We start from the raw sequence: 13,941 nt of genomic DNA, 5'->3' as shown, positions 1-13,941 counted from the left end.
TGAGGAGGGAGGCAGGAAGGGAGGAACATACCAAACCCCATGGGGGAGGGAGGGGAAGAGATGCCACACCTGTGGGTGGTGGTGCTTAGATGGCAACTCCAGCAATTGGTAAGCAAAGCCAGTGCTGGGCAGACTTCTACAGTCAGTGCCCTGATCGTGGCTGGACACGTTTGGATGGAATGGAGTGGGGCTTCCATGACAGCTTCGGTAGTTGGAAAACAGGGCTGGGCAGACTTCTACGGTCTGTGCCCTGAAAATGGCATGGACAAATCGAGATCAGTTGTACATACGTAGTATCAAATCATACCTCAAGCTACAAGTTTATTTTGTTGGGCAGACTGGATGGACTGTACAGGTCTATATCTTCATTGCACAGGCGTAATTTGGGGTGGGCATGGAGTTACACCCCCAAATAGTGCAGGTGCTAAAGCTGAATTGATTCCCCTCCCCGACTGCCAATATGACTTCCTTTCCTTTAGCCCCCCCCCCCCCCCCCCCCCCCCGCCAAAAAAAAACTAAGCAGGCAAACTACACCTATTCTTCATTGTTCCATTTCTCTCTGTCCCTCTTAGATGATTGACATATAATGTATTCTTCTTGCTTCTAACTCCATGTTTTATTTACAAAAAGGCCCATTTTACACAAGGAAGTGAGACATCCAGGGTACGCACGTACTCAATTCTGACAGTATTTTAGAAAAGGCTCTGCTGACACAGAGTCTTCCCTAAAATTGTTGCAGTACTGCACTTGTAAAGAGAGAGTGAGAGAGGCCATTTTATAACTCTACATGTAAATAAAATGAACGAAATGGACTAGCAGCTTCCACATGTAAGTGGCACCCACATGCAGCAACCCCATCTTACATACCTACACATGGACATACCATCCGTTAAGTAGTGATGCCGCCACCTTATTTGGGTCATTTTGGAGGCAGGAATAAAAAAAGGGGGGGATTCAGGAGAATGGCTCTCTTAATACCTCATGTAAAGCCCTGGCTGAAGGGAGTGGCTCTGAGCTGGTGTAAAACCTGGCATGGATACTTTTCTCCATAAATGTGGGTTCCCTTTGTGAAATGAGGAATGTACATGTAGTTTTTTGCCCAACCCAAGCCCTGTCCAAATCACACGCCTTGAAATCTGTGTGTGCTGTGGATCTCCACATGTGTGTGGAGTGAGTTTAAACAGATTTCTAAACTATTTAAAGGTGGACACGCTTTTAAAATAGAAGCCCAAATCTTCAAATTCCCCAGAGCTGGATATCTAAGTAAACAGTTTTATCAAACTTCAGCAGCCATTCCAAACAGCAACTTTAAATACTTCAGGATAAAAAGTTAATATACACAGAGGGGCATATTCGATATAACGTCTAAATCCGACTTTGGATGTTTTGCTGAAAATATCCAAAAATCAAGTAGTGAAAATGACCATTGGATGGAGTCGGTCCAGAGGGCGACTACTAAATTGGTAAATGGTCTCTGTCATAAAACATATGGGAACAGGCTCATGAACCTCAACATGTACACGCTGGAAGAGAGGCAGGAGAGAGGGAATATGATAGAGATGGTTAAATATCTCAGTGGCGTTAATGCACAGGAGGTGAGCCAAATAAAAGAAAACTCTAGAATGAGAGGGCATAGGATGAATTTAAGAGGAAATAGGCTTAGGAAGAATCTAAGAAAATACTATTTCATGGAAAGGTGGTAGATGTGTGGAATGGCCTCCCGGTGGAGGTCATGGAGATGAGGACTGTGCCGGAATTTAAGAAAGCATGGGACAGGCACGGAGGATCCCTTCAGAAAAGGAGCAGCTAGTGGTTACTGAGGAAGGGCAGACTGGATGGGCCATTTGGCCCTTAACTGCCGTCATGATTCTATGTTTCTTATCTTTTTTCTTTGAAAATGATTATTTCCTAGATGTTGTTGTGCTTTGTATGTCTATCTTTTTGGACCATTAAAAAAAACTGTCCAAGTGCAAAACGCACAAAATCAAGCCATTGTGATGTAGGAGGAACCAGCTTTCCTAGTTGACTGGCCAAACAGGCATCCCAGCAGAGCAGTGGAGCACCCTAGGAGGCACTGCAGTGGACTGCACATAAAAGGACCTAGGTACACATCTCACCAGTACCCCCCCCTTATATTGTATGGTGAGCCCTTCAAATCCCACAAAAATATCTACTGTACCCAACTATACACCACAATAGCTCTTATGGGTGCAGTAGGTTTTTTTTTGGGGGGGGGGACTGACACTTTCTACCACAAAAATAATAATTAGAATGGATTATGGGCCTGGGTCACCTTCTCTACAGTGCACTGCACTGACCACTAGGCTACTCCAGGGACCTGCTTTCTGCACTAACAGGACTGGCCATAACATCTGAAGCTGTCATGGAGGCTATTTACTGTTTCATTTACATCATTGTGGGGTGTGGGGGGGGGGGGGGGGTCAGTGACCACTGAAGAAAATGGGGGTGACATTCCTTTATTTTTGCAGTGGTCATTTGATAATTTAGGGCATTTTTTTGTGGTTAATTCGTTAATAAAACAGGTCTAGACCAAAATGTCCAACTTATAGCCCTGGATGTTTTTGTTTTGTTCCATTATGGCAGAAAAATGTCCAGTTGTTAGGAACACCCAGATCCCGCCCTTAACACACCCCTGACACGCCTCCTTGGATGTTTTTGTGATAAAAGCGTTCAAATGCATATTTATGCCACTTTTTGGACATTTTTCCTCTTTCCAAAATGAGCCCCACGGTCTCTAGAACTGTTTCCTCATTTTTACAATAATTCAAATCATTCTGAAACTAACAGTGAGGTAAATGTTATTGAAAATGCCTTTTAACACAGTCATTACCCAATGCCCATAGCTATGAACTGAAGCTGTGCTTATCTCACAAATGTGCAAAACATTTGCTTTCTACTCTTAAAATCTTAAATCTCTCTAAATATCTGCCTGAAAGGATTTTCTTTCTAGAGTATGTTAAACACATTTAGTAACAAAACTACAGTGGATTCCATATATAAGAAGTTGTAAGAACAGTCCTGATTTCAAACATTTAATACAAGCACAAATGAGAAAAACATTTTTGAAAGAGGACCCCTAGTGATTTCTTTTTTCAAGGTTCAAGGTTGCATTTATTTGATTAATCGCCTAGGGCAGTGCCGTCAAAGCAATTTACATACATTAAAATATCTAGATTGCATCAAAATATGGGGTGTCAGGAAAATTACAATATAAACAGGAAAGAACAGGGAGGATTAAACCAAATACAACAAAACAATAAAATCAATCTTGCTGTATCTCACAAGATTCTAAAGCTAAAGAAGTCGGACAGTTTGAAAAGAAAAGAAAAATCAGCTTATAAAAGCCGACTGGAATAGGTGTGTTTTAAGTAAGACCTTAAATGTGGAGAGAGAAGGTTCCGTATGTAAAAGTATAGGCAAAGTGTTCCAAAGTGTAGGCCCATGACACTAAACATCACCTTCCAAAATGTGAAGGATAGAATTACGCGTAGCGAGGGGACAGACAATAGTGATTATTGGCTGGAACGCAGAGCTCACCCGGGAATATAGTGCTACAAACAACGTGACAAAATCCCAGGTAACACTGTATGAAAGATTTTAAATACCAGAAACAGTATTTTGTAGGTAATGCAATATTCAACTGGCAATCAATGTTCTTACTTTGAGCAATAGTGTCACGATTGTATTTTTTAGCATAAAAATTTAATTTCATGGCAACATTTTGTATCAGTTGCAATTGTTTGATCTCTCTCTTTAACACCAGTGCTGATATAACATAGACACGCCTTTTTAAGCCATAACAAGGTCCACATTAAGGGTGAGATAAAGAATTAAAACAGACACATTTGAAAATTTAGATTCCATGTACTGGCTGTATATGGCCTTGCAAAAGATCAGGACTCATTTCCTAGGCCTGGCTTCTACTCTCCAGGCTGATAGAGCGACTAAGGAGGCAACACTGATATCAACCAATGGGAGAGAGAGAGAGAATCAAACCATATCCCACAGCTACACCAGCGGCCAGATGTAAGTCCCAGAAGAAATTATGGTTTGTAGGGATAGGCTGTCATTTGCAACAACATGAAAAATGTCAACATCATATCCCAAGTCATTGCATGTCATTTACATAGGAGAACAAGCAGAAAAACATGGCTTTTAAGGGGGGGGGGGGGGTTGTGTGCTGATAATAGTGAACACTTTTTGAAAAGAGCATGCGCTCTTAACGACAAAATGGTCAAACCCCCCTGAATACAACAAAATGCTGTGGATGACATGGGAAAGAATAGAAAATGAAAATATTTTGGCTGCCCATCCCTAATGGTCTACGACCCTTGGTCAGAGTGTTGTTGAGACAAAGAGGGTAGATTGAGGGGAGAGGAGGGGAGGGTAGTTGTGAATAAAGGCACCTGATCTCATAGCACCAGTAGAGGCAGCACCAGAAGCCTGGCCCCAAAAACACCACCCAGTGCATCTGCAATAGTGAAATTGCAAACAGAAACACAGACAAAAATTAGAAATGAGCAACTTTGTTTTCTTTTATTTTCCTGTTTTTTTTTCTGAGATGAGGAGGACATCATCGTCTTATCTACAGTATAGATCCTTACAGATTAAAAAGACCAAGAACCTTCTTTTATAAATTTTTCAAATTAGAACCTGAACAAAACTAAAGATGAAGTGCATACATGTGGATTGGAAAGAGTTACTTTAAAAACAAAGTCAAAGAACCAGCACTGTAAGTGCAATGTAGCGTCATATCATAGACTAATATGAAACAAACCCATGTCTGAATACTTACTGCTCCACAGGCAATATGTGTACAAAATTCTTTGTGCCATGGTCCCAAGAAAAGATGTTCTTATACAAGGAATCCACTGTATTTTATTTATAACAGGCAACCTCTCTGTTTGAGGTCTGCATAATTCATGTCTATCACTGCACTATCAATAAATATATTTGGAAATGTTCAAAAGAATTCACACGTCAGTTTCCAATGATTTCAAGTTCAAACAATTTTTTTTAAGAGCATCATTTCTGTTCCCTGCCCCCTGGCATTGATTCTCTTTGACACAAAGAGATTCTTTTACACCTTCCTCCATCTCCAGATACTCAGATTTATCCCCCAGGGAGGAGGGTGTGGAGTTTCTAAACTTCTTCAGAATGTTGTTTGGGAGATAGGGACAAGTCATTACATTTTGGGGCAGCTGAACCTGGTCTTCATTGTCAGTCTCTCGGTGATAAAAGTAGTTAAAGTTGGACACAATAACTGGCACTGGCAAAGCAATGGTTAACACACCCGCAATGGCACACAGAGACCCAACTATCTTGCCCCCAACAGTGATAGGCTTCATGTCCCCATAGCCCACCGTCGTCATGGTAACTACGGCCCACCAGAAGGCATCTGGGATGCTTTGGAAATGAGTAAACGGTTCATCAGCCTCTGCAAAGTAGACAGCACTGGAAAACAAAATGACTCCAATGAAGAGGAAGAAAATGAGAAGTCCCAGTTCCCTCATACTGGCCCGCAGGGTATGGCCCAAGATCTGTAACCCCTTGGAGTGTCTGGAGAGCTTAAAAATACGAAACACTCTGACCAGGCGAATTATTCTTAGGATGGCAAAGGACATGGCCTGCTGCCCACTGCTCTGCTGCTCTGCCAGGTCTGTGCCAAGGGTGATGAAGTAAGGCAAAATGGATACAATGTCAATAATGTTCATTATGTTTTTGAAGAAACTTGTCATGCTGGGACATGTGAAGAAACGCACTGTAAACTCAAAAGAAAACCAGATTATGCAAACTGTTTCCACTATGAAAAAAGGGTCATTAAACGCTGTGTGTCCACTATCCAAAAGTAACGTTTCATTAAATGCCCCATCCCTCATGGACAAAACAAGATTTTTATCGTCTCGAAACTCTGGTAATGTTTCCAAACAGAAAATGACAATGGATATTAAAATGACTAAAACAGAAACAATTGCAATTCCCCTGGCTGGACTCGAACTTTCAGGATATTCAAAAAGTAACCAGACTTGCCTTTTGAACTCATTAGTTGGCAAAGCCTTTTCTTCTTCTTTCACAAAACCTTCATCTTCCCTATATTTTAGAATAACTTCATCTCCAAGTTCATAAAACTTTACCTCCTCTGAGAAAATGTCAAAGGGGACATTGATAGGTCTCTTTAATCTCCCTCCTGACTGGTAATAGTAAAGGATTGCATCGAAACTTGGACGGTTTCGGTCAAAAAAATACTCGTTCCTCAAGGGGTCGAAGTATCTCATCCTCTTTTCCGGATCCCCCAGCAATGTTTCTGGAAACTGAGTCAGAGTCTTCAGCTGTGTCTCAAACTTCAAGCCAGAAACATTGATGACCACGCGCTCACAGCACTCAAACTCACTGTAGACCGAGTTGTAGCTTTCTTGAGGTGGCTTGCCTGTGAAGGATGAACCCTCATCTGTCTCCTCCTCATGTATACTGCATGAGTGAAACTTTCTCTCGTCCTCAGGCTCCTCACTGTCCTTCAATATCATCTCCTCAGAGCCAACGGCCACCAAATCAGAGGGGAAAGTGCCGCTGCATTGGTTGATCTGGAGGTGGCTCAGCTTCCTGTCCTCCATCAAGGACCAGCACTTCTTTTTCTTGTCTTTTTTCCTCTGGGACTCCTGTTGCTGTAGCTGCTGTTGTGCAGGGCCATTGCCATGTGAGGAGCTGCGTGTCTGTAGCTGCTGTTGTTGTTGCTGCGGCTGTTGTTGGTGGTGATGGTTTCCACCTCCAGAACCTCCAGAAGCCCCTTCTGCCACCACACGTGAGTGTGTGAGACGTTCCCGCTCCCTCTCCCGAGCAGCGGCACGTGCCTGAGCATATCCATAAGGTAGGTGACTGTTGCACCCAGAGCTTTCTGCGCTTACCATAGCAACCTCCATTTTAGGTGTGCTTTTTCTTAAGATGTTTATTATTACTTACTCATGCTTTGTATATGTATGTGTTGTAGAAACAACAGGACTGTACCCCAGATCAGTTTTAATTCAAAGATGCTGACTTGCAGATAAATGTTCAGAAGTACTGCACTCATTCTGTAAACTCCACATTATTCTTTCCTCTCAATTTCCAATGACGTTCAGATTTTTGCTTTCACGTATACATCAGAGGAAAAGAAGCCCACAGATCTTTGCTCTGGGAGGTTGATGGCCCTTCTAAGAAATGTGACAGGCAGCGGGATGCAGAGTCTGCTCTTATTCCTGGCTCTTCCAACTGATTCAGAGAACTTTAGGATGGTGAATCCCAGGTTTTCCTTTCTTGCAGTTCATTTAATAACAGTCAATATTAACATTATTTGTCTCTGAGATATGTAGGAAAGACTCTGCCAAGTAATATTATATGACAATCTGAAGCAACTTCCAGCCATCACTTTGAGCACAATAATTCTATCATTGTTGTCCATAATCTCCCTTCAGCCCATCACCAAACTGGGCAAGAGGCAGAGATGCAAAGAACAGCAGGGGGCAGAGGCATGCACTGGGTCTTCAGAGAGCAAAAGACCCTTCTCCCTTCCACGATCATTATGTGCATAGGCTCAGCCTGAAACAACAGAGCAGACAGGAAAAAAGATTTACACTCTATAAACAAATGTTCTTCTTTTTCTTAAACCACACGTTCTGTGTAATATCATATTTAGCCCACTGTATCGTAAAATGGCATGAACAATGAGGAATGTGCAAACTTCTTAAAAAAAGATTTTTCAATCAAATGAACAAGTAAAATAGTAATTGCATTGAAAACCTATGGTGGTTGAGCCATGGAAGTCTACAATAGGTCCACCAAATCACAAAAATTACCAGATTTTATTGGACTTGGACAGCAAGTCACTTCACTGGCTTCCGATCAGGTACCGCATACAGTTCAAGCTTCTCATACTAACCTACAAATGCACTCGGTCTGCAACCCCTCCTTACCTCTCTACCCTCATCTCCCCTTACGTTCCTACCCATAACCTCCGCTCTCAAGACAAATCCCTCCTCTCAGTACCCTTCTCCACCACCGCCAACTCCAGGCTCCACCCTTTCTGCCTCGCCTCACCCCATGCTTGGAATAAACACCCTGAGCCCATACGCCAGGCCCCCTCCCTGCCCATCTTCAAATCCTTGCTCAAAGCCCACCTCTTCAATGTCACCTTCGGCATCTAACCACTTTACCTCTATTCAGGAAATCTTGACTGTCCCAACTTGACATTTCGTCCTTTAGATTGTAAGCTCCTTCGAGCAGGGACTGTCCTTCTTTGATAAACTGTACAGCGCTGCGTAACCCTAGTATCACTCCAGAAATGCTAAGCAGTAGCAGTAGTAGTGTTCGGATGGGGCTCTAATTATGTGGGAGAAAGGATCTAGTAATTTAGGCATGGAAAAGTAGCTCTGACAGTGAATGGAGATTCTGATTCTGGTGGATGGATCTGGAAGTGAAAGGAAATTCTGATTCTGGAGGATGGATCTGGTAGTGAATGTGGATTCTGCTTCTGGAAGGATGGATCTGGCAGTGAAAGAAGATTCTGATTCTGGTGGATGAATCTGTGAGTAAATGGAAATTCTGATTCTGGTGGATGGATCTGATAGTAAATGGAGATTCTGATTCTGGTGGATAGATCTGGAAGCGAAAGGAGATTCTCGTTCTATTCTATGTGGATGGATCTGCAAGTGAATGGAGATTTTGATCCTCTGTGGATGAATCTGGAAGTGAAAGGAGATTCTGATTCTGGTGGATGGATCTGTAAGAGTTTCTGATTCTGGTAGATGGCTCTGACAATGTTGGGAGTAGGATTCTGTGGGGGAGAGCTCTGCAAGTGTGTGGGAGAGTTCTGGCATGTTCGGGGCTCTGGCAATGTGGAGAGGTTCTGATTCTGTATGGGGGAGTGCTTTGGCAGCATTGGGGAGTTCTGAGGCTATTAGGGGGGGGAGTGTTCTGGTAGTGCTGGAAGTTCAGGCTGTATTTGTATTAGCAAGCACAGACATCTGTTCTCTCCCATTCCACCAATATCAAGCCTTATGTTTTTTTACGTTCTGGGTATATGAAATGCCAGTGATTAATGGAGTTTAACCTGTATTTTCTGCCTATCTGTGAAGTGTAATGAGGAATATTTGGAAAATTTTTTTCAGCTGTGGCTTGAAGTGACCATCAAACAATTGAACATTTATATGAGTAGCAGAAAGACTGAAAAATCACACGTCTCCTTGAGAAGGAAAAGACCACAACCTAGCCAGTCAGTAACCTTGCTGGGTGTAATTTTCTTGTGATTCTAGATTACATATGGTTCATGAGACCCGAAAAAGGCAGAGATTAGGAGTTGGGTGAGAATTAGATCCAGGATGCATAAAATCCTAAATCTATCCAGCAAGAGTCCTCTATTGTATCCTACAAAGCATCTCAAGACAGGACAATGTGTGACCTACAACCTCTCACTCTTTGTTAGGACATGTTCCTCTTTCGTAGATTGATCCGGCGTTGTAAGTTGTTTATAAAAAGACCCAATTATATTTTGACAAAACCCCATATTTCTGTGAATCCATTGGAAAGATGTGGGGCATTCCTTTGAAGATAAAGTTATAATGTGAAGTATTATGTCTCTGCATACATTTTTCTACAGGACAGTTTATCTGCCAGAAAATGCCAAAGTTGAAGGATCATTAAAATCTTTACAGGGCACAGATGGAAGAAACTGGAGGCTGTCATTTCAGCTAGCATGTCCATTCTGTCCACGTGATTCACCCTCCTTCCACACATGAAGAAAAAGTAAGAAGCAGAGAAGAATTAGCAAGTTTCAGCATGAGAATCTGAGGGAGGGGGGTGGGGTGAATGGAAGCAGCCCTCTGTACAGGAGGAAATGCAGGGTGGCTGTGTCAAGAGGATGACTATTATGTCACTACTAGTAAAAAAGGCCCGTTTCTTACAGAAATGAAATGGGCGCTAGCAAGGTTTTCCTCAGAGTGTGTATGTTTGACAGAGTGTGTTTGACAGTGACTGTGTGAGAGCAAGAGAGTGAATGTGCAAGTGTGTGTGTGTGACAGAGAAAGAGTGAGACTGTCTCCTCTGTCCTCTGCCCCCCCCCCCCAGCCACTCAGTGATTCTTCTCTCTCCCCTGCTCCCCCTCCAGGCACCCGATTCTCCTCTCTCCCCTGCCCCCCCTGTAGCCACCCAGCATTTCTCCTCTCTCCTCTGCCCCCCCTCCAGCCACCCAACTATTCTCTTCTCTCCTCTGCCCCCCCTATCCAGCCACCCAGCGATTCTCCTCTCTCCCCTGCCCCCCTTCTCCAGCCACCCAGCGATTCTCCTCTCTCCCCTGCCCCCTCTCCAGCCACCCACCGATTCTCCTCTCTCCCCTGCCCCCTCTCCAGCCACCCACCGATTCTCCTCTCTCCCCTGCCCCCCCTCCAGCCACCCACTGATTCTCCTCTCTCCCCTGCCCCCCTCCAGGCACCCACCGAGTCTCTGTCGCTCCTTTGAAAGCCCTGCCCATATGTAGCCTTCCCTTCGAGTTCGTTCCCTCTGAGTCCCGCCTTCTGATGTCATTTCCTCTTTCCGCGAGGGCAGGACTCTGAGGGAACGAACTGGAAGGGAAGGCTACAGAAGGGCAGGGCTTTCAAAGGAGCGACGGAGACTCGTTGGGTGCCTGGAGGGGGGGGGCAGCAGGGGAGAGAGGAGAATCGCTGGGTGGCAATGACGGACCGGGCAGGTGGGTTGGGCGTTTTTTACAGACCGTTGATTGGTTCCTCGTTCTTGTGACGTTGCAGGACAGTGAGAGCCAATGAAACACTGAGTTACAGACTTACGAACCCTACACTGCCACAATGCCACGGAGTCAGCTTCAGAACGTTGGAGGTGCTTTTTATTATATAGGATAAGGAGCCAGTTAAATCAAAACGCCTCCCTTTGGTCCAAGTTAGAACTAATGAGGGATGAGAAAAAGTCTGAAATTGTGCATATGAGGGTGACAGTGCTAGGGGGCTGACCAGAAGGACCACAAAAGGACAAGGAGGGAGAGGGAGCCAGCTGATTGAAATGAAAAGTTGCTTTAACAAAAAAATATATAAAAATAAGAACCTGATCAGTACTGTTGAAAGACGTGGAGGGGCATAATCGAAAGGGACACCCAGGTTTTCCTGAGGACGTCCTCGCAAGACGTCCCAGCGAAGGGGCGGGGAAACCCATATTATCGAAATAAGATGGGCGTCCATCTTTCGTTTCGATAATATGGTTGAGGACGACCAAATCTTGAAATTTAGGTCGTCCTTAGAGATGGTCGTCCCTAGACTTGGTTGTTTCTGATTTTCGGCGATAATGAAAACCGAGGACGCCCATCTCAGAAATGACCAAATCCAAGCCATTTGGTCATGGGAGGAGCCAGCATTCGTAGTGCACTGGTCACCCTCACAGGCCAGGACACCAACCAGGCACCCTAGGGGGCACTGCAGTGGACTTCAGAAATTGCTCCCAGGTGCAAAGCTCCCTTATATTGGGTGCTGAGCCCCCCAACCCCCCCCCAAACCCACTCCCCACAACTGTACACCACTACCATAGCCCTTATGGGTGAAGGGGGGCACCTAGATGTGGGTACAGTGGGTTTGTGGTGGGTTTTGAAGGGCTCACATTTACCACCACAAGTGTCACAGGTGGGGGGGGGGGGTGGTGGGCCTGGGTCCGCCTGCCTGAAGTGCACTGCACCCACTAAAACTGCTCCAGGGACCTGATTACTTCTGTCATGGAGGCTGGCAAAAAATATTTTTTAAAGTTTTTTTTGAGGGTGGGAGGGGGTTAGTGACCACTGGAGGAGTAAGGGGAGGTCATCCCCGATTCCCTCCGGTGGTCATCTGGTCAGTTTGGGCACCATTTCATGGTTTGGTCGTAACAAAAAAAGGACCCAGTAAAGTCGTCCAAATGCTTGTCAGGGATGGCCTTTTTTTTCCATTATGGGTCGAGGACACCCATGTGTTAGGCACGCCCAAGTCCCGCCTCCGACACACCCCGGGGAACTTTGGTCGTCCCCGCGACAGAAAGCAGTTGGGGATGCCCAAAATCGGCTTTCGATTATGCCGATTTGGGCAACCCTGGGCGAAGAACGCCCATCTCCCAATTTGTGTCAAAATATGGGCATCCTTCTCTTTCGAAAATAAGCCTGAAAGTGATCTCTACAAATAGGGTGTGAGGCTATGGAGAGACGAACTCTTCTGGTAATCCCAAGATCCTGTGCAAAGGTATAACACTCAAGTTGTAAGTGAGAATGACTCTAAGGGTGTCATTGTGCATGTGTAACCCTTCCCAATTTTCTCAAGCACAGGACACACCTATATAAAAACACTAAATAGCACTGTGGCTTCCAGGAAGCAGCCAATAAGGACAAAGAGGACCCATCCGGCCATAAGAAAAGCTAGAGAAGCAATGGCAGCCCTCAGAGGTTGAAAAGACTGAAAAGACGAGGCAGATGAAGGGGGAAAGGAGGACCAGTTGATGTGCAGTGTGTGTGTGAGCTTAATGAAGCAAGATCCAACTGCCAGTGCCCTGCGTGCTGCCTCTTAATTCCCCGCTGGATCTAGGAAGGGGAGAGGCCTGAGTGATTACACATTTCCCAGAAAGGAGCTCCTGTGTGTTTCAGAGCAGCCACTCCTGTCTCCTGTTGCTGTGAAGTACTGAGAGCAAACCCCAGGTGCTGATCTGGACCTGAGCATCAAGAATAGTGATTTGTTTCCATGGCACAGCTGATCAGGGCTTTAGCACACCAGTGTGCAGTGGCAACTTTAATGGGAAACAATGATCCACAACACTCAAGCTGTGTATGATATTGAGGCTGTGTGTAAGCATGTGACACTCAGGGTGTATAAATTTGTTGTGATGCTCCAATTGTAACCATTCACATTGATGTTACCAACAGGTTTGTGTGTGTGTGTGTATTTGATATGCTCAGACTGTGAGAGGTGGGGTGCAGGGGCACAGCCAGACCTTGCGGTGGGAGGGGGCCAGAGCCTGAGGTGAGGGGCACATTTTAGTCTACCGCTCCTGCCGCATGCGCAATTTCACTAAAAGGAGTGTGCCGAATGTGAGGGGAAGACAGAGCAGGGCAGGTAACATTGCGGCGTCAGAGACGGGCGCTGGACAATGCTTCAGCTGGCAAGGGTTGAGGACCCCTGCCAGCAAAACCAGGGGCCCCCAGGAAATTTGGGGGAGCCAGGCTCCCATGGCCCCACATCGCTATGCCACTGGTGGGAGGTGGGAAGGAGGGTCAGAAGGATATGATGCTGAGACTGTGTTCATGTTTGTGTGTGATGCTCCGACTGTTCTTGTAGTGTGTATGTGTGATGCTCAGACTGTGTTCATGTTTGTGTGTGATGGTCTGACTGTGCCTGTAAAGTGTGTGCATGTTTGATGCTCTGATTCTGCTTGTAGTGTATGTATGTGGGATGCTCAGACTGTGTTCATGTTTGTGTATAATGCAATGACTGTGCTTGTAGTGTGTGTATGTGTGATGCTAAGACTGTATCATGTTTGTGTGTGATGCTCTGACTGTGCTTGTAGTGTGTATGTGTGATGCTCAGACTGTGTTCATGTTTGTGTGTGATGCTCAGACTTGCTTATGATGGTGTGTGATGCTCTGACTGTGCTTAAAATGTGTGTGTGTGTGTGTGTGTGTGTGTGTGTGTGTGTGATGCTCAGACTATGCACATGCTTGTGTGTGATGCTCTGACTGTGCTTGTAGTGTGTATGTGTGATGCTCACACTGTGTTCATGTTTCTGTGTGATGCTCCAGCTGTTCTTGTAGTGTGTGTATGTGTGATGCTCAGACTGTGTTCATGTTTGTGTCTGATGCACAAACTAGTGTGTATATGTGTGATGCTCAGACTATGTTCATGTTTGTGTGTGATGCTCTGTGCTTGTACTGTGTGTATG

The 13,941-nt window shown here is 45.0% G+C and overlaps 1 protein-coding gene across 1 annotated transcript; it reads right to left on the bottom strand.

Moving 5' to 3' along the window:
• Positions 1-4,609: 4,609 nt before the first annotated feature.
• Positions 4,610-7,364, bottom strand: KCNA4 (potassium voltage-gated channel subfamily A member 4). The gene has a single exon (XM_030199446.1). The coding sequence runs from the start codon at positions 6,936-6,938 to the stop codon at positions 4,995-4,997; it is 1,944 nt and encodes a 647-aa protein (XP_030055306.1). The 5' UTR covers positions 6,939-7,364; the 3' UTR covers positions 4,610-4,994.
• Positions 7,365-13,941: the final 6,577 nt, after the last annotated feature.

The sequence above is a fragment of the Microcaecilia unicolor genome, chromosome 4 (genome assembly GCF_901765095.1).
Source record: "Microcaecilia unicolor chromosome 4, aMicUni1.1, whole genome shotgun sequence".
Lineage (NCBI taxonomy): Eukaryota > Metazoa > Chordata > Amphibia > Gymnophiona > Siphonopidae > Microcaecilia > Microcaecilia unicolor.
This window is presented reverse-complemented; position numbering and strand designations above follow the sequence as displayed.

What these genes read in the sequence shown, in the direction of transcription:
- KCNA4 (XM_030199446.1), bottom strand. Translation starts at nt 6,938, where the DNA reads ATGGAGGTTGCTATGGTAAGCGCAGAAAGCTCTGGGTGCAACAGTCAC.